The sequence below is a fragment of the Balaenoptera physalus genome, assembly GCF_965194825.1.
Source record: "Balaenoptera physalus genome assembly, chromosome: 1".
NCBI lineage: Eukaryota > Metazoa > Chordata > Mammalia > Artiodactyla > Balaenopteridae > Balaenoptera > Balaenoptera physalus.
This window is the reverse complement of record NC_138882.1, coordinates 60,765,904-60,786,288: the sequence shown is the minus strand read 5'-3', so window position 1 is coordinate 60,786,288 and position 20,385 is coordinate 60,765,904. Positions and strand designations below refer to the sequence as shown.

The 20,385-nt window shown below is 35.6% G+C and overlaps 1 protein-coding gene and 1 long non-coding RNA gene across 7 annotated transcripts in view; one reads left to right on the top strand and one right to left on the bottom strand.

Annotated features, from left to right (window-relative positions):
- Positions 1 to 20,385, top strand: part of DNM3 (dynamin 3) — a 578,846-nt gene that overhangs the window by 147,571 nt on the left and 410,890 nt on the right. For all 6 annotated transcript variants that reach the window (XM_082437591.1, XM_082437593.1, XM_082437588.1 and 3 more), the window contains exons 3-4: positions 4,423 to 4,572; positions 5,799 to 6,002. In XM_082437591.1, the coding sequence (XP_082293717.1) occupies positions 4,423 to 4,572; positions 5,799 to 6,002 (354 nt within the window). The remainder of the gene's footprint in view (positions 1 to 4,422; positions 4,573 to 5,798; positions 6,003 to 20,385) is intronic.
- LOC309649558 overlaps positions 1 to 20,385 on the bottom strand; it is a 434,139-nt gene that overhangs the window by 178,603 nt on the left and 235,151 nt on the right. The gene's annotated exons all lie outside the window — the stretch shown is intronic.

The window sequence follows — 20,385 nt, the reverse complement described above, 5'->3', positions numbered from 1 at the left end:
ACTTCAGCACTTGTCCCTTCTCACTTCTGCACCATCAGCTTTTCCTCAGGACTGGATTAATACCATCAGCCTATGAACAGGCTATTAGTTTGCCCATCTTTATAAAACCCTCCCTTGACTTCATAACCCTCTCCAGATGCCCTCTCACTTCTTTCCTGTCCTTTACAACACAACTTTTTAAAAGAATTGTCTGCAGCCAGTCTCCACTTCCTCTCCTCCCATTCTCTCTAAAGTCTATTCCAATCAAACTATCACCCACCCTACTCCACTCTAACAGCCCTTTTCAACATCCTGAATGACCCTCAAGTTGCCCAATTTTATGATTTGTTCTTAGTTCTCATCTTACCTGACATGTTGACAGTATTTGATGGAGTGAAAAGTCGCCTTTCATGAAACATTCTCTTTAACTGGCTTTGGGTCACCTTTCTCTCTGCGTTTTTTCTCCTATCTTGTTGACCACTCGGGCTTACTCTCCATTTCCTGACCTCTAAACATTGGAAAACCTGGGGCCCAGTGCTCTGACCTCTTCCTTATCTGTCTCTCACTTAGTGATCTCATCTACTTGCCTAACTTTAATGAATTCCAAATATATATAAATCTAGCTTGGACTTCTCCCTAGATGAAAGACTCACAGATCCAGCCCCAAGGCATTCTTGTGCTAATTAGAAAAGGCTAACCTTTCCTCAAGCCCTTGACTGCCATCTTCTGTAAAAATTTCAGAATAGATATACACTTATCAGATGAGATGAATGCGAATTGTGTGTCTTTCAGCTGCGTGATTCTCAACCATTAGCCGCAGTTCTGTTTCTCCATGTGGGTGGTGTGTAGTAGGCATCACAAGCTTAATAGGTCCCAAACTGAACTTTTTAATTTAATTTTACTGGAGTATAGTTGATTTATAATGTTGTGTTAGTTTCAGGTGTACAGCAAAGTGATTCGGTTATACATATACATATATTCATTCTTTTTTTAGATTCTTTTCTCATATAGGTAATCACAGAATATTGAGTAGAGATCCCTGTGCTATACAGTAGGACCTTGTTGGTTATCTGTCTTATATATAGTAGTGTGTATATGTTCATCCCAAGCTTCTGATTTATCCCTCCCCCCTACCCACACGTTTTCCCTTTGGTAACCATAAGTTTGTTTTCGATATATGTAAGTCTGTTTCTGTTTTGTAAATAAGTTCATTTGTATCTTTTTAAAAGTTAGATTCCACATATGAGTGATATGATATTTGTCTTGCTCTGTCTGACTTACTTCACTTAGTATAATAATCAATAGGTCCATCCATGTTGCTGTAAATGGCATTATTTCATTCTTTTTTATGGCTAAGTAATATTCCATTGTATATATGTACCACATCTTCTTTATCCATTCCTCTGTCGATGGACATTTAGGTTGCTTCTGTGTCTTGGCTATTGTAAATAGTGCTGCAATGAACATTGGGATGCATGTATCTTTTCAAATTAAGGTTTTCTCCAGATATATGCCCAGGAGTGGGCTTGCTAGATCATATGGTAACTCTGTTTTTAGTTTTTTAAGGAACCTCCATACTGTTCTCCATAGTGGCTGTACCAATTTGCATTCCTACCAACAGTGTAGGAGGGTTCCCTTTTCTCCACACCCTCTCCAGCATTTATTGTTTGTAGATTTTTTGATGATGGCCATTCTGACTGGTGTAAGGTGATACCTCATTGTAGTTTTGATTTGCATTTCTCTGATAATTAGTGATGTTGGGCATGTTTTCATGTGCTTTTTAGCCATCTGTATGTCTTCTTTGGAGAAATGTCTATTAAGGTCTTCTGCCCATTTTTTATTGGGTTGCCAAACTGATCTCTTGATCCTCAACCCCATCTCCCCAACATCTTCCTTTCTGTCAGTCTTTTCTACTTCAAAATTCTTCTCATTGCTGAGGTCAGCCTCCTTGAAGTTATTCTTAACTCCTTTCTTTCTCCCATACCTCTCCTTTAATCCATCAGCAAATCCTGCTGGTTTTTCCTTCAAAATTCATTAGAATGTAACCACTTCTCACCACTCCCACCCAGGTCCAAGCCTCATCATCTCACCTTTATTATTCTGTTAGCCAACTTCTTCTCTTATACCTCGCTGTCTGTTCTTAACACAGCAGTACAGTTCTTTATTTAAAACCTAGGTCACCTCATGTTTTCCCTCTACCCAAAATGCTTCAAGTGCTCTACCATTCATTTAGAGTAAAAATCAAAGCCCTTAAAATGGCCCACAGGCCTTACACCATCCAGGTCTGTACCACAGCTCCGACCTCATCTCCTGCCTCTCTCCCCCACGCTCTGTGCTCCAGGCACGTTGGCCTCCTTGCTCTTCCTCCAATATGCCAAGCCTAGTCTGCTTCAGGCAGTCTACTGGGATCCTCTTATGTAAAGCATGGCTTCTTGAGTCTTTGCTCAAATGTTACTTTATCATATCAGAGAAGCCTTCCTTGACTGACATATATAACAAAGCAACCTCCCTTCCCCAGTATTTAATATCCCCCGTATTCAGTTTTCTCCATAGCACTTATAATCTGGCACACACACACTGTTTACTATTTTATCTCACTGGAATTTAAGCTTCATGAGGCTAAAGACTATTTTTTTCACTTTACTATATCCCCAACTTCTAAAACAGTGCCTGAGAAGTAGTAGGAGCTCAGTAAATACATCCCTAAATCTCTTTGTGGAACCCTATCCCTAAAAAGACACAGAGGTTTGAGATGGTACTGCGCAATTCCAATCTCTCAATTCCAAGATAAAAGCATGTTCAGAAGTCCAGGAATGAATTTAAATCTAATTTGAAAATTGCATTGATTTTACAGCTTTCTGGAAGGGCATTGGTTTCCTACAGAGAAAGCAAGTAGGCGCCATCTAGTGGCAACAAGAGAAGTACACATTTGTGTTACTTGAATTATTGATTAGTAACATAATTGAAAATGTAGTCCCTGATCCAGAAGCTTTTTAATTCTATGAACGTAATAATTACGATAGCCAAAAGTTCTCAGATTTGCAATTTCCACAGAACATGTTGAATTGAAAAGTACTGTTTATTATAAATTATTTATGGCTCATGTTTACTTACTAAGTTTTGTTTGTTTATTTTTTAGGATCTGACATCCATTGTTCCTCTTTATTTTTCTTATTGTTTTATCCTCTACTTATCTTTAAACTCTTACATGGTACTGGCCTAGCCACTGAGTGGGTAAATAAAATAAAGGCTCTATCGTCTAAGAATTTATAATCTAATAAAAACAGCACTAATGAGGGTAAATATGTGAAAGAAAATGCCAAATGATGCAGTGGTCTCTTCAGGCCAGACTTCTGAAGCCTACTGAAGCTTAATTGCTGTGTATACTTCCACCATTGATGCATGAGCCACATCTTGTAGTTGTCTCCCTGTTGGCCTTGTCATATAGTGGGTGAAGGTTAAATATTTATGGTGGGGAATCATAGAAAGACTACCAATAATTGTCTCAGCTGCTATCTGGCCCAAGATACTTAGCCTTAGTCTACGTTTGGTGGAGCAGTTCTTCAGCTAGTTGTTAGAGAAATTAAAGTATTTGTTAAGACTTGTTCCCTTGTTAAAATTATCATAAAATTTTTAGGTCTAATAGTATCAGTTTCCTTTTTTGAGTTGTGTTGTTTATCATATACTTGATATCTCTGGAAGCAGATATAGAAATTGATAGCACAGCAGTTTCAAGATGTTACTGAAATTTAAAAAAAAACTAATATTCTGTTATTATATAGTTACTTTAGAGTTTTTCCTTCTGCCTACAGACACTGAATGTTTTTTTTTTTTTTAGATTGCAGGTAAATAGTTTCTTTGTAATATCCTATCTTTTTTTTCTTGAGAAAATATCTTTTTAATTAAAGAAATTGGTGTGGTATTTTGAATAGTATATTTTAAAGCTAAAATATTCCATATATTATTTCTTTTTAAAGAATAAAGCAAACGTTGTTTCTAAATCTTCTTGCCTTCTGAAGCTATATTTATATAATTTAGCATTCCATCGTGATAAAGTGGTGATATTGAAAAAGGACATTCTAATAGGATTAGTAAGTAGGTTTTTTGTGTACCCTAGCTCTAATTTCTTTGACAATTGGTTGCTATTATTTGTTTCATCATTTGGCGGGCCAGAATTCTCTTTATTTAGTAGGCTAGGTGGTTTAAAGACTGCTTATAATACTTAATTGCTTATCTGAAAATTAGCAAATTTAGCAGCCTTAGCATTTGAACTGTTTAATATTTCTAAAGTATTAACTGTGCTTTTTGGTAACTACTGTGTTCTCTCATTGTGATGGCTGAAGAGGCAATACTGGATACTTTGACTTGTAATTAAAGAGGCATTATTTTCTTATTATTGCAAGAGTACATGAATTTTAGATTGTATTAATTTGTCTTTTGTAGAATATGCAGAATTTCTACATTGCAAAGGAAAAAAAATTACAGATTTTGATGAAGTTCGCCATGAGATTGAAGCAGAAACAGATCGAGTAACCGGAATGAATAAAGGAATTTCCTCCATACCCATTAATTTACGAGTCTATTCCCCACATGGTAAGTAAAATAACAAAATTCCAAATTCTTGTCCTCAAAAATTTTTACTATATTAATTAACATACAGTATTTATAGAAGATGATTTTTTTCTCTGAAAAAATACCGAGTTTCTAGGATTGTGCTTAGATACTTAAGTAAATGGTATGATCCAAGCAGCTCATAAAATTATTTATGGGGAGACAGGAGGAGATAACTTTTAAAAGAGAATTGAGTAAGTCATTTAAAAAAGTTTTCTTTATGTTTATCTTAAACTTTTAGAATTCCGAAGAGGTATGCATGAAAACTTCCGTTTTTAATATCTTCAGTTTTTGCAAAAATCTTAGAGGTGCATGGTACTATGGTTGAGTTATCCTTAATGAATTTTCTTTCAGTCCTATGTATTCCTCTTTAATCTCTTCCTGAGGAATCAACTGTGATTTTTTTTTTTTCTTCCCCAGACTGTCAGCAGAAACTTGTCAGATAACCAGTTCTTGGTGTGTGATACAGAATAGCCTCCATTCTGACTAAGATTTTAGTGGGGCAGATTTTAATCTCCTATCTTCTACCCAGCTCTGTTGCTTTTGAAATGGACCATGAGTGACATAAGCTCAATTACGACTTCCCAAGAGGACTTGGTGCCAACAACGTAGCGTGCAGAGAGAACGATAGCCAGGTCGGGACTGGAGTCACTGACTCGGTAGTTTCCTGGGCTCCCAAAATGGTGCTCCATGAGTCTGGCTGTATGACCTGCACACTAACCTCATGGCACCATGAATGGCTAACGGCTTTCCTATAGGTTAAGTGGCTAACACTCTGTAAATAATGTATGATGTTTTTAAAGGGAAGGGCAAACCTTACCCAGAGAATTTTTACACCATTTGAAGGCAATGTACAAGACTGGCAGACAGCATATTCACTTATTGTTCAGTGTTTGAATTATAGCCCCCAGTTACAAATGTGACAGCTCTCTGAGAAAACTATTAGGTATGCAAATCAGTGCTTCTTAAATTATGTTAAAATGATCATTTGGCCTAGCACAATCATATTATAAAAATAGAGAAAACTTGAAAAGCCATGTTGAATTCTATCCTTTTTATTCTATGCACATGAGTCGAAGTTCTTCAGATACACAATACGTAAAGCTCAGCTTGTTTTATTTCTACTAAAGTGACACATGAGTCTGCATTGCTGATATCTTTCAGCATTGACGGTATATGTAAAACCTTTTTTTTTTTCCTTTCCACAGTGTTAAATCTAACCCTTATCGACCTGCCTGGAATTACTAAAGTGCCCGTGGGAGATCAGCCACCAGATATTGAGTACCAGATCAGAGAAATGATTATGCAGTTCATCACACGGGAGAACTGTCTGATTTTGGCTGTTACCCCAGCCAACACCGATCTTGCAAACTCAGATGCACTGAAACTAGCTAAAGAAGTTGATCCTCAAGGTGAGTGTATGACCCATAAGATGAAAGGGAATTAGTTTAAAATGTCAAGAGTTTGGGTATATTTCAAGGTAACACAAATTCTCACAAGTTGATTTTATTATTAATTAAATTAGCCATTATTAATATTGTTAGCTCTTTCGTATTTAAGATGCTGAAAGAAATAAAACTGGGGAATATAGTCTAAACCTATATAAATAAATGTAAGATTAACTGAGATCTAGGAAAACAGACATTTCTAATTGTTATGAACTACTTATTTTAACAGCTAATAAAAGAAATTTCTGATACAGAATTCAGATTTCCCCTTAGTTTTTATGAGTTATCTGAATATACTCCCAATAAAAAATCTTTTCTGTTTTTGTTTGTTTTTCATTAAAATAGGAAGCTCTTTTAATGCATGTAAGATATTATTTAGTTTATAATATTTGACTTAAATCTCTGCTTTCATAATATATATTTGTTACTGGCATTTCAGAATCCAAAAAAGTCCCTTATTTATACTGATGTTTGACTTTTTCTTTCTCTGAGCTGAGTAATAATTTAGGTTCAGGGACCCCAATGATGGGTCTTTGTGTGTGTCTGTTTAAAGAAATTATGAATGGTGCTCAGTGATGTGTCCCTTCAAGATGCAGATGCATCTTCTCCAATTCTAGGAATTCTTTTTTTAAAAAAATAATTAATTGCCCCATTTTCTCTGGTCTCTTTATCTGGAATTCTTATTATTGACATCCTAGAACTCCTGGATTAATCCTCTTTTTTTAAAAAAAAAATCTCATTTATCATCTGTTTGTCTCTTTGTTCTACTCTTTGCAATTTTTACTCAACTTTTAGCTCCTCTAATTAATTTTTCATTTCTGATATCATTTAAAAGTTCCAACAACATTTTCTTATTTTGTGAATTATATTTTTATTTTTTAAAATAGCATCATGCTCTTGGCTTCTCAAGTGCAGTACCTTCTCTAAAGATTTTAATGAGAGCTTTTTGAGGTTTCCTTTTTGTAATCTAGAATGTCTCTGAGTTCATTTTTTTCTGGTTGTTTGTTTTGGTCATTATCTTTGATGTTAGAGACCTTTTTCAAATGACTGGTGATCTTTTGCTGCTCTCGTAGATTTAAGAGTAGAGCACTAAAAAGATGATGGAAGGTCTGCCTGTGCTTGAAAGGGATTTATTGACTAATGGGCTTTTCCATAGGGTGATTGGGCTGGGACCTGGCCATTTTGTGGGGAGACTTCCTCAGCTGCTATTAGATTCTGCAAGTATTTTCTCTTGAGCTGACTTGGTATAAGCCTGATGTCCAGTGGTCTCAGAGCTACATGGAAGAATTGAGTTGGTGGGGGAAGGTGGTGTGATTCTCACTATTCAGCATGTAGACTTTTCATTAATCCCTCTGCTTTCATAATGGCATTCCTGAAGGTCTTCTTGAGTCCAAAGTCCCTCTAGTTCATCCTCTTCTGAAAGTAAATCTTCAGTATTCTGCTGAGGTCAAGGAGGAGTAACTGTGTGGGTGTGCAAGATGGGAAAAAGAGTCTGGCAGCCTAACAGTAAACCATATAAACTTTCAGCCAGTTCTTCTATTTTCAGCTCCTCTTAAACTAACTTTGGTGCCTTCAGTTCTTGAACCTTTTCAGAGTTCTGCAGTAGTGACTGGTTTTCTTCTTCTTGGCTTCTTCCAACATACCTGAGATTGGGGTTTGAAACAAAGCAGGTGGAAGTTCCAGATGGCTACATGGGGACCATCACCAGGACTCCTTCATCAGCATCAGTGGCTTGGGAGAGCCAGATTATGGATTGGGGCTGGAGTCTAGTTATAAAAATGATACTAAAACACCCCTGTCTCAGAAGCCTTCTTGTTCTGAAGGAGAAAAAAACAGGTTATCTGATTGGAACAGAGAGAGATAACACTTCCATCAATGGATTCTAGTGAGTGCAGCACAATCACATCCCTGAGAAGTCCACACTTACTTTAGATGAAACTTCATGGAGGAGTACAAATGATATCCCCAGTCTGTCTGCCACAAATCTGTATCCAGAAAGTTAAATGAGACTTTTTTTTTTGCTATAGACCTGGCTTATTTTACAAGCTTATTTTTATTAGCTGCCACTTAGAAATTGCCATGTGAATGTTCATGAATTTACCCCAAATGAGCCTCATTTCTTGCGGCTCATTTTAACTCCTGCTTTGTCAAAGATAGGCCCTCATTACCCCAATTTTTTATATCCTGTAAATGGTAGTCCTAAGAACAGATTTTTGAAAGTTTGCAGATAATTCACAGGGAACTTTGCAAATAATTGATAATTTTACAGAAATAGAAAAAATATTCAATGCCACTGTATGCTACTTTGTCTACTCTTGCATGGTGATCGCTAAGGAGGACAAATTCATTGCCTGAAGACTCATAAGTACAATTCTTGGGTTAGTTACTAGAAGTTCCTGGCTAACCTCAGGGTTTATTATTTGTTTTTGAATCCTAGTTTCAATTCTGAAACTTCTGAACACTGTCGTACTTGAGAACCCTCAGGTTTGCATGGTGATTAGGTCTCCACCAGAGACCCACTTTTGTGTGCTGCTATCCTGAGGCTTTGTCTGGTCCTGAACATCACTGAAGCTCCAAAGGAAGAGGGTGAATTCTTGCCCAAACCAATAGGGTTCACATTTATAGTAAAAGAATTAAAATAGAGAAAAAAAGAAGCTGTAGGACTCAATGCAACTTGAGCTTAGAATATGAGATATAGAGACATGGTATATTGGGGTTGACAAATAGATACCTTTATTTACCCTCTGCACCCTCCCAGTCATTCTGTGGGAAGACTGAATCATTCTAATATCTGATTCAGAGGTCTAGTTTTCCTTATAATTACAGCTTTGGTAAAAAAGCAGTGACATCAACTTTGGTTAGTTAGGTATGTGTTGCTTAACTTCTACATGTTTGTGAGTTTCCCAAATTTCTTTCTGCTATTGATTTCTAATTTCATTCCATTGGATTGGAGAACATACTTTGTATTATTTTAATCCTTTCAAATTTATTGAGACTTGTTTTATGGCCTAACATGTGGTCTATCCTGGAGAATGTTCCATGTGCATTTGAGAAGAATGTATTTTTTGCTGTTGTTGAGTAGAGTGTTCTATAGATGCTTTTTAGTTCTATTTGGTTTATAATGCTGTTCAAATATCGCTGCCTTCTTGGTCCTCTGTCTGGTTCTTCTATTATTGAAAATGAGATATTGAAGTCTCCCATTATTTTTGATAAATTGTCTATTTCTCCCTTCAATTGTGTTGGGTTTTGCTTTATGTATTTTAGGACTCTGTTGTTAGGTATATTTATACTTGTTATGTCTTCTTGATGGATTGACCTTTTGATCATTATAAAATGTTCTTTTTTGTCTCTAGTAATGATTTTTGTCTTAAATTCTATTTTGTTTGATATTGTGTAGCCACTGCAACTCTCTTTTTGTTACTATTTCCTTGGTATATCTTTTTCCATTCTTTACTTTCAACCTATTTGTGTCTTTGAATATAAAATGTGTCTCCTGTAGCTAGCACGTAGTTGGATCAATTTTTAAAAAGCCCTTTCTACCAATATCTGCCTTTTGATTGGAGTGTTAGTCCATTTCCATGTAATTACTGAAAGATAGAATTTATGACTTTCATTTTGCTATTTTATGTATGTAAGTCTTTTTGTTTCTCTATTTCTTTATTATTGCCTTGTTTTTTGTTAAAAATGTATTTTCTAGTGTACCATTTTAATTACCTTGTCATTTATTTTAATATTTTAAAGTTATTTTCTTAGTGGTTGCCATAGAATTACAATTAACCTCTTAATTTATAACCTCTTAATTTATAATCTGTTTCAGATCAATACCAACTTAATTTCAATAGTATACAAAATTTTTGCTTCCATATAGCTCCAGTTCCTCCCTTTCCTTTGTGCTATTATTGTTCTACAAATTACCTTTATACATCACAAGCCCATCAACACAGACATAATTACTGCTTTATGTAGTTCTCTTTTAAATCAGATAGGAGAAAAAAAGTTACACACAAACACAAATACATTATATTTTTTTACATTTACTTATGTACATTTGTCCCTTGGTATCTGTGGGGGATGGCTCTAGGACTCCCAGTGGATACACACCCAAATCTGCACATGCTCAAGTCCCTTATATAAAATGACATGATATTTTCATGTAACCTATGCACATCCTCCCATATACTTCAAATCATCTCTAGATTACTTATAATACCTAATACAATGTAAATGCTATGTAAATAGTTTCTGGTGTTTGGCAAATTCAAGTTTTGCTTTTGGCAACATTGTGGGATTGTTTTGGGAATATTTTCGATCCACAGTTGGTTGACTCCATGGATGCAGAAACTGTGGATATGGAGGATCAACTGTAGTTACCTTTACCAGTGTTCTTTATTTCTTTGTGTGAATTTGAGTTACTGTCTAGTGTCCTTTCATTTCAGCCTGAAGGACTTCAGTTAGTATTTCTTGTAGGGTAAATTTGCTAGAAAGGGATTCTTTCAGTTTTTATTTATCTGGGACTCTCTTAATTTCTCCTTAATTTTTGAAGGAAAATTCTTAGCTGATAGTCTTTATTTCACCACTTTGAGCATGCTATCTCACTGCCTTCTGACCTCTGTAGTTTTCTGATGAGAAATCAGCTGTTAATCTCACTGAGAATCCCTTGAACATCATGAATCTCTTCTCTCTTGTTGCTTTATAGATTTTCTCTTTGTCTTTGTCTTTTGAAAGTTTGATTATGATGTTTATAGATGTGGATCTCTTTGATTTTTTTATCCTTCTTGGAGTTTGTTGAACTTTTTGGATGTGTAGATTGATAGTTTTCATCAAATTTTGGACATTTTCAGCCATTATTTCTTTAACTATTCTTTCTTCCCCTTTCTTTTCTTTCTGAGATTCCCATTAAATGTATGTTGGTACACTTGATATGCTCCTTTATTTTCTTTATTCTTTTTTCTTTCTGATTCTCAGATGAGAGGAACAGTCTCAACTGACCTGTCTTAAGATTTGCTGATTCTTTTTTCTGCTTGCTCAGATGTGCTGTTGAACATTTCTAGGGAATTTTTTATTCCTATTATTTTAATTTTCACCTCCAGAATTTATTTTTTAAAAATAATTTCTATATCTTTATTGACATTCTATAGTTGGTAAAAAATCATTCTCTTACTTTTTTAGTTATTTAGATATGGCTTCCTTTAGCTCTTTGAAGATATTTAAAATAGCTGATTTAAAGTCTTTGTCTAGTAAGTTCAATTTCTGGACTTTCTCAGAGACAGTTTCTACTGCATGCTTATTTTCCTGTGTATGAGGCATACTTTCTTCACACATCTTGTAATATTTTGTTGAAAGCGGAAAATGTTAAGTAATATAATGTGGCACCACTCAAAATCAGATTCCTCTCCTCCCCCAGTGTTTGTTTTTGTTGTTGGTTGTTGTTGTTGTTGCTACTTGTTTGCTTAGTAATTTTCCTGAGCTAATTCTGTAAGGTCTGTATTCTTTGTTATTTGTGGTCATTAAAGTCTTTACTCAGTTTTCTCATTGATCAGCTAGTTATTAGACAGAGATTTTCTTAAATGCTCAGAGCCAAGTAGTCTCCCAGCATTTGCTGAAGGATTTGATGTGCATTTTGGAATATGCCTTCAGTGCTCAAGCAGTTTATAACTCTGCCTTAGTCTTCACTTCCTGCTTGTGTAGATCCTTAAGGATAGCTAGAGGTGAGAGTTTAGGGCCTTCTGAGATCTTTCCTGAGAATGTACACAGCCCCAGGCATGCATGTGGCCTTTTAGATTCTAGATTGTACAAAATTCACAGGCCCTTATGGCCATCTCATTCCCCCAATTTTTCTTTTTTTTGGTCGTCCTCTTTTTTTTCCCCAACTGTATTGCTGCCTGAGGCAGCTGTTATGTTAAACAATTGCCACTGATTGTTTTCCACATGCTTCCTGGGGGAAAAGGCTATTTGCATTGAGTAAGCTCTGAGTTGGGCCAAATAAAGAAAGCTCTATGAATGGGTATTTTTAGAGAACTACTAGACAGGTTAAATAATTACAATTCTCTGAAAGTGGTACTTTTGCTGTATTCCAACCCCATTCTTTCCCTTCCAGTAGCTGCTGGCTGCTATTTTTTGCTGTGATTGTGGGATTTTTGGTTTTTAAGACTACTGCAGAGCTAAGGAGAGGGGAATGGGAATAGGGAAAGTCCAAACACCACAAATCTCTCTGTTATTCCTGAGATCCAGTGATTTTGTTGAATAAATGCCCCTCACATTGTTGTAAACCTTTGGTTAATTTTGAGAGTTCTGAAAAAGTTGATTTTGACAACTATTGCCAGTATTCTTGTTGCTTTTATGGAGGAATGGCCTTTTCAGAGGTTCTATTCCACCATTCCGTATTCCATTCCAATATTCTTTATCCTAATCCTATATAACTTTAATAATCAGGACATTTTCATATAAAAGACATCTGAATTGAGATGATGAGGATAATCTGGTTGTGATAGCTGTCACCCTGTTAGTCTTCAGGATTGATTTGGCTGGCTTGAAAGTGACCTGTTCTCATCACTTCATGTACATTCTTCCTGAAGTTTTGCCCTTAGCTAAAGAGGATTACCTATTTAGATAATAGAGGACCATTCTTTATTCAAGGTATCTGGATTATAATCTTATCCACCAAGGTACATAATTATATAGTTTTCTGAGAAGTGGTCTATTTTAGGCAGTAGCTACTTTGCACTAAATTAAGCCTATTTGACATAGATGGGCCATTTTCACCTTAGCAGGACTTGGGTATATTGGAATATGTACTTGGGAAGGAAATTTATGTTGATAAGTTAATTATAAATTATTTGCATAATGATCTTAAAAGTTAAAGCTTTTACAAAATAAATGTTACTAAAATGCTGGGATAGAGTTATACATTTTTTATATTAAAATAAGATTCATGATGAATTATTCTCCCAGTGTATGTAGAATGTCACAAATTTGTAGGTAGACAAAGGTTGAGCTTATCTTTTGAATTATTTGTGAAAAATGTTTTTCTGACTAAATGAGGATTTTCAGTAAAACTTCAAGGGGAATGGCTATGCAATTTAAAAGGTCAAACTCCTAATCATCAGAATTATTTAATGTTTTACAAATATTTTTCCCAGTATAGTGGTCTTAAATTTTCAAAGTACTCTTACGTACTTTGGTTTTAGTTTCACCAGAATACTTTGAGGTTGGCTGCGTTGAGGTCGTATTTTGGGATGAAGAAATTTGTTCAGGTGATGTACACAGTGTTGAATAACATGCCTGCAACCACACAGTGCATTTGTGATAGCCCCTTCCTCCTCATCTAGTGATTTTTCTACTTCATCAGACCATTCTTCAATTAATTGCTTTATTAAATGGTATAGATGAAAGAACACAGGATTTGGAAACTGATCTATCACTTCATGATTGTATATTCTTGGGCAAGTTATTTAACTTTTTCGAACTTTATTACCTCAATTCTAAAATGACATGAAATTATAATAAACTTCAAAAGGTTGCTATGATAATTAAATAAGGTAAATTTGTCTGTAAAGACAACTCAAACTCTAAATGGCTAGCCAAATGCTAGCAATTATTTTCCTCTTGAAAATATTCACAGTATACTACTTTGTTATTTTATTTTTTGTACATCATTTATAGTATTAATAAACCTATAAAACAATCAGTAGCATTCTCTAATCCAAACTGCTGCCTACACTAATGTGAATTAATAAGGCTTGATAACAGAATTGTAATAGAATTATTTTGACTATTTTAATAGTGTGTCATAAAAATTAAAATAATTTCAGATTCACCTGCAAATTGCTAGATTAACTGTAGGTAAAAGAAGACCTTAGCTGGGTTGAGGCTGGGATAGGGTGGAAGGAGGGTTGTCCTTAGCTTGGCTTGATGTGTTTAAGGCATTGTGCCAGCTGCTACTCACAGATACAGATTAAGAGGGCCAGACTAGGATTCTTACCATGGAGACTGCATTGATTTCTCTAAGGAACATTTCCTCTAGCTATTTAGAAGTTCTAACGAGGTGCATTAAGAATTCAATCACTGCCTTTGTTAGTTAATCCACTAATTTGTTATTCAGCAGACATTTATCAGGCATCTATTGAGCCAGGCAAAGTGCTTGTGGTCCTTAGCGTTAATTCTATATGCTGGACCACCTAATAGGATCCTAGGCTAGGTAGATACACACTACATATTTCTGATTATTTTTGTGACTTTCCACTACTTAAAAAAAATAAGCTGTTTGCATGGCATCTTGTCTTATGTGTGAAGTCATAAAAGTCCCCAGAAAAAGTTTTACAGAGCATCTGCTTTATGAAATGAACATTTTCATATTTTAGGGGATGTGATTTGGCTCACAACATATATTAATTCAAGTGAAATGCGTTGTGTAATAACACTGTGTGTCATATGTTATAACCACAAGTATCCTGTCAGGTAGGTGGCATTGCCCAGTTTTATATAAGAGGAACTGAGCTCAGGGAAGCTATGGAACTTGCTCACGGTTAGACAGCTGGTGAGTAGCAGAAGCATGATATGAGCCTACCTATCTCTGAGACCAGTAGATGTAGTCTACCACTGCATCGTCTATCTTTCTCACACCAACTGTGTTTTAAACACTTTATTCAGTGATAATCATGAACACATTAGATTTTTATAAAATTTGAGTAATACCTGCTTGATAAAGTAGTTTTATGGTACTAAGTATGGTGAAGCATTGTTAAAGTTATGTTGAATTAGGTTTTGCTTCATAATTCTTCTCTTTAAGGCAGAGATTTATTAAAATATCTCTGTATCAATCTGTATAAGAAACAGACTCATTGACAAACTTAAGGATTGAACGTTTAGAGGAAATATTGTAAATGCTGGCTAAAGAATTGGTTTGGAAGAGTTCATGTTTACATTCTCACCTGAATGCTTCTTTATTATTTCCCAAAAGCACTCAGTGAATATTATCTTCAACTGGTTTAATGTGATTTTTACTTTTCATATCAGTTTTCAATATGGCTACATTGCTTTAACTAATTTTAAAAGATCATTGTAGTTGCTTGTTCATTTATTCAACAAGTAGTTAATGAGCAACTACTGTATGCTGGACACCACTTTGAGCAGCATGAATACAGTGGAACAAAGCAAATCTTGGTTACGCAATTCACATTCTAATGGGGGAAACAGCCAAGATGTCTGATAAATGATTATTTTAATGTCCAGTAGTGATAAGTGCTATGAAGAAAAATAAAATAGTATAAGGGAAGAGAGAGTGATGGTCCATGGCAGCAGCATATGAGCAGAGAACTGTTAAGTGAGGGAACAAGCCCTGTGACTATCTGGAGGTGCAGCATTCCAGGTAAAGGGGACAGGAAGCACAAAGGACTGGGAGAACTGGCTTGACCTGTTAAGGAAGAGCAAGGAGGCCATTGAGGATGGAGCTCAGTGAGAGGAAGAGAAGTACTTTCTGCAATCAGAGAGGTAGGCGGGCCCAGATCAAGTGGGGTCTTCTAGGCCGTGACAGAGACTTTGTATTTTGTTCAAAGTGTGATGAGCAGCCGCTGGAACATTTTGAGTGTAGAGAGACAAGATCTGATTTATGTTTTCATAGATCAGTCTGGCTGCTGTGAGAAGAAATGACTAAAAGAGGGGCATGAGTATAAACAAGGAGATCAGTTGGATTACTCCTTCAAAGAGGTCCAGTGGGGAGAGGGATGATGTGGCTTAGAATAAGAGAGTAATGGTGCAGAGGGAAGAAGCTGTCAGACTCAAGATATATTTTGAAAGTAGAGTTGATAGTTTACTGATGGCTTGCTGTGAGTAAAAGAAAGGAGTCAAAGTTGACTCCAAGGGTTTTAATGGTGATGCCATTTACTGGGATTGGGAATATTAGGAGAGAAACATGGTTGGGGGAATCAAGTGTTCCCTTTTGGACATATAAAATTTGAGATGTTTATTAGTCACCTAAGTAGTGGTGTTAGAGACTGGAATTCAAGGGAGAGTTTCAAGCTGGAGTTATGAATCTGGGAGATATCAGCCTAGAAGTGGTGTACTGATTGCTGACTTTGATAAGAAGGGTTTGGTAGGAAAGTCTCCTAGGAGAAGGTTCAAAGGAGACTTGGATGTGAGGAAGTGGAGACAGAATACAGACAGCTTTCTCAGGATTCACAGTAGAGGGAAGCAGAAAAATGGGACACTAGTTGTTTAAGATTAGAGAACGTTTTTGAAGGATGGGCGATATTCATACCATGTTTGTGTGTTGATGAGAATGGACCAGAAGAGAGAGAAAATTGTTAAAGAAGAATAGAGATGGGATAAATATAGGAGAAGCAGGATAAAGACAGGATAAATATATGAGAAAAATCCTTGATTAAGGGGAGTGGGAATGTTACATGGGGCACCTGTGGGAGTCCTTGTCATAGATAGAAGAGAATTAGATTGTTCTCCATTTTAAGAGTACAAAAGGCAGAGGATATGGATACAGATGAGGTTAGCTGGTTAGATTGATTGGTGGAGAGATAGCTTTCAACATATTGAGTTTATTTATGATGGTGTAATATCCACCTATCCTGATAGGTTCTAATGGTCATATAATAAAGACGCCATGTTTACAGTGCTGTTCAACATGACTAGAAGTGACACTAGTATCTTTGTGTTTTATAGATACTGTTATACCCTCGCTGAGCAGTTCATGATAAAGAGGCACTCACATCTTCTGTATAAAAGCAGAAGAGTCAGTCCCAGCAGTGGTATTGATTTATTACTTGAGCATGAGTTCATTACCCATGAAGACTCTCACTGTGCCTTTTATCTTCTAGGCACAGCAGTATTTTAGCATTACCCATTAAGCTTGTTGTCTACAATAGAGGGGCGTTTAAAGGCCTCACTAGGGAGGCAAATGTGTCTGGAAATTCCCTTCATGGTGATTTATTTCACAGCAAACAAATTTCATTTCTAAATCTAGCATGACCAGAGGTCTTCCGGAAGTATAAAAAACACTCTAAGAGGAGTGTTAGACCTCTGGTTGGGAAAGAGGGCACCATTTTCTCTTGAGATGAAATTTGTGAATTGGTGAGAATTTACCGGGAGGCTGGAGGCAGACTTCCTTATTTGTTTTGTGGAGGTGTGTCCAACCTACCTCCTCAAGGCTTTGCCTTTCCACAAGTCTCCATATTCAATCTGGAAAAAGTTCATATGTGATGTAAGCTGATACTCATTGACCTTTGGCAACACTTAGCAGTTGCCAAAGCACTTTACTTTTCTATCTGGTCATGGAGGTGCTGTTAAGTTAAACAGAAGCTTCAAGCATCCAGGCGTTAAGTCAGCATTCAGAATATGATGAATATGTTTATAAAATGCAAATGTAAGAGCAATCCATGGAGAAAACCTATTTTCCAGTCAGTGTCTCTTTCTCTGCAGCTATTCTTTTTTCCTAATTGGATTCTCGTTTTACCTTGAAATTCTTAGCTTAAATATTTGACCATATTAAAAACAATTAATACAGTTGTCCCTCAGTGCCCCTGGGGGATTGATTCCAAGAGGCCCTGCAGATACCAAAATCCATGGATGTTCAAGTTCCTTATATAAAATGGCATAATGCAATGAATACAGTTCACCCTCCTCACCTGCAGGTTTTGCATCAGCAGATATGGAGGGTCGACTGTAGATATTAAGTAATTAAATTAAGAGTGCAAATCCTACCTGATATTAATTGAATCAATTAATATTTGTGAAGCTATCTGATTCTTTAAGAAGAAATAACCTAGTGTGTTTACTCATACAAGGCATGTTTTGACTTCTTAAAGGATATGTTTTTGAGCTTATTTTTAGCATGCGTGTGACTCTTAAAATCAATTAGTTTTTTTTTTTTTTTCAAATGGTGGAAATGCTAGGAACAAAGGCTAAAACCAAAATATTTCTGGTCTTTGAAAAAGTTGTTTTACATTCTTTCTGTTCAATCAGTCATTCTTTTAAATTAAACATCTACTATGTACTAAGCTTGAACAAGGAACACATTAGATATCTGCTCTGAAGAAAGCAGGGACCACAGATATACATGACCTTACAATCCTGTGTGATCAGAACTTTGATAGGAGGTGTATGGAATATATCATCATAATATTATACTCTGAAGTCTGAGAATTACAGATGCATATTTCAAATTCATATTGCTATTTTACATTTGTACTTGAATTTCAAGAGTTTCATGTGTATACAATTCGAATAAGTTTGTTAAATCTTATGTTAGAAATCAGCCTCTTTGCAAAGAGAGTAGTTCGTTTGAAGATTGATAAATAGGCTTGCCCAAGTGTAGAGAAGAACTTCCATTTGAGCTTTAAAAAGTATGTTGAGTCTTAGAATTATATTTAAGATTATATCTAGATTTATATGTCATATATAAATCATATCTAGATTTATGTATGTCATAAAAAGTATGTTGAATCTTAGAATTGGAAACATGACCACAAAAAAAATTCATCTTAATAGGCTTTAAAAAGATTTTTTACAAAAGTGTGTACTTCTTGATATGCTATTTTTGTTGGGAAAAATAAAATAACCTTGATTATGAAATTCACCGTGAAAGAGAGAAAGAGAATAGATTTAGGACTTGAATATGGATATAAATAAATAAATAAATTTAATTCTTTTAAAAAACAGGAATAAAAGAAAAACGTGAAGACGTTGGTAACAGTGAATGTTCTATTAAAATGGAACTTGTTATTGTCATCAAGATTGTATCAGTACGAAAGGCCACTAAGATGTGGATTACTAAAACTGACACGTTCATTCCTTTTGCCACTGGGGGTCACTGTAAAGACGTTGCTTGAACAAGTCTAAAATTTCCTTTTGTGGCATTTGAATGTAGAAATTTAAATGTGAAAAAGAAACACTATTCATTAGAAAGACTAAAAATATATATAAGAAAGAAATAAGACATATTCTCTTGTTCCCTAAATTGCATATTACTGATCTGAATCTTTCTTAAGACTTCTGTTTATATTGATATATGTATAAGTGTTGCATTGCTTTTAAAAGTGGAAGTGTTTAATTAAAGTAACTTTAGCATTATAGAATAATTGTATTCTCATGTGTTTCATGTTTCAAAATTCAAAGATATTTAAAACACAAGTAATAATTACCTATGCAATTAAATCTTACTCCTGAATTCTGATATGACCATAAGCTTCTAACATTCCCATTAACGTAGATAGAAACATATTCTATAATCCATCTCCAGAATATCTGTCCAAACCAGATCTATATATTTATTTTGTTGACAGTATAAATAAAAATATCATTAAAACAAAACAAAACTCTTCTAAATTTCTATAAGACCCTCATTTTCCATGGCTTTCAGAATCTCTCTCTCCTTCCCTCCAGCTCTATCTTCCTTTCCTTTTTCTTCTCTCTGTTCTTCATCTAACATTTCTTGAGTGCTTGTTATGATCCTTGAATAGAAGGAGAATTATTTCTTCCACTGAGACAAGAGTGAAGTAAGAAATTTAGTACATGCAGATAGAGGTTCATCTGTAGATATCTGGAGAGGCATTTGAAGAATTTATTGACTATTGACATAGGTTTTTTTCTCTTAAGTAAGAAGCAAGGCTATAGGCTGAGAAGGAACTGGGAGTCAGGGTGGGGGTGGGGGGACAGTAAGGAGGATAGGAGAGAAGGGAGTTGTGTAAGATGTTTGAGGAGAAAGGTATTTTGGACAGCCACTGTGGGGAAAGAGAGAAGGAGAAAGTGGGCAACACTGAAGGACTCCATTGAGGCCAGAGCCATCTGCACCAAGGGTTCAGGATTTTATGATTCCCAGGAACACTCAGCAACGAAGGATTTTGAGAGGAAAGTACTTGGATTGCTTTTGGGTCAGAATTCTGCGGGATCCATTGGATGGAAGGCAAAAGAGTTGAGGATATTGGAAAGATAATAGTTAGAAAGATGAACTGTGAAATCCTTGGAGGAAGGGAAGAAAGGGAAGCCAAAAAGGACCCATAAGTTTTGGGGAAAATGGGATGGTTCAGGGATGAGGTTCCAGATAAGACTGAAGAATATCAATGCATTATTCATAGTAGGTGAGTAAAGGAATTGGAAGAATAGGAGTTTGTGGTTAGAGACTAGAATATTAGAGTTTATAATTTACAGTTGGAACAAGTTCAGATAATAAATGTCCAGGATGTGGTCATGGGAGGAAATTGCTAAAATGACATGCAGGTGAAAATCATTGAATAGAAGAGCTCAAGAAACTAAATACATGAAGAGAAATGAATACATCGTCCTCACATACATTGATGCTTCCTGGATAATGGTGGAACTAAGGGTGGTGAAGAAGACCCTG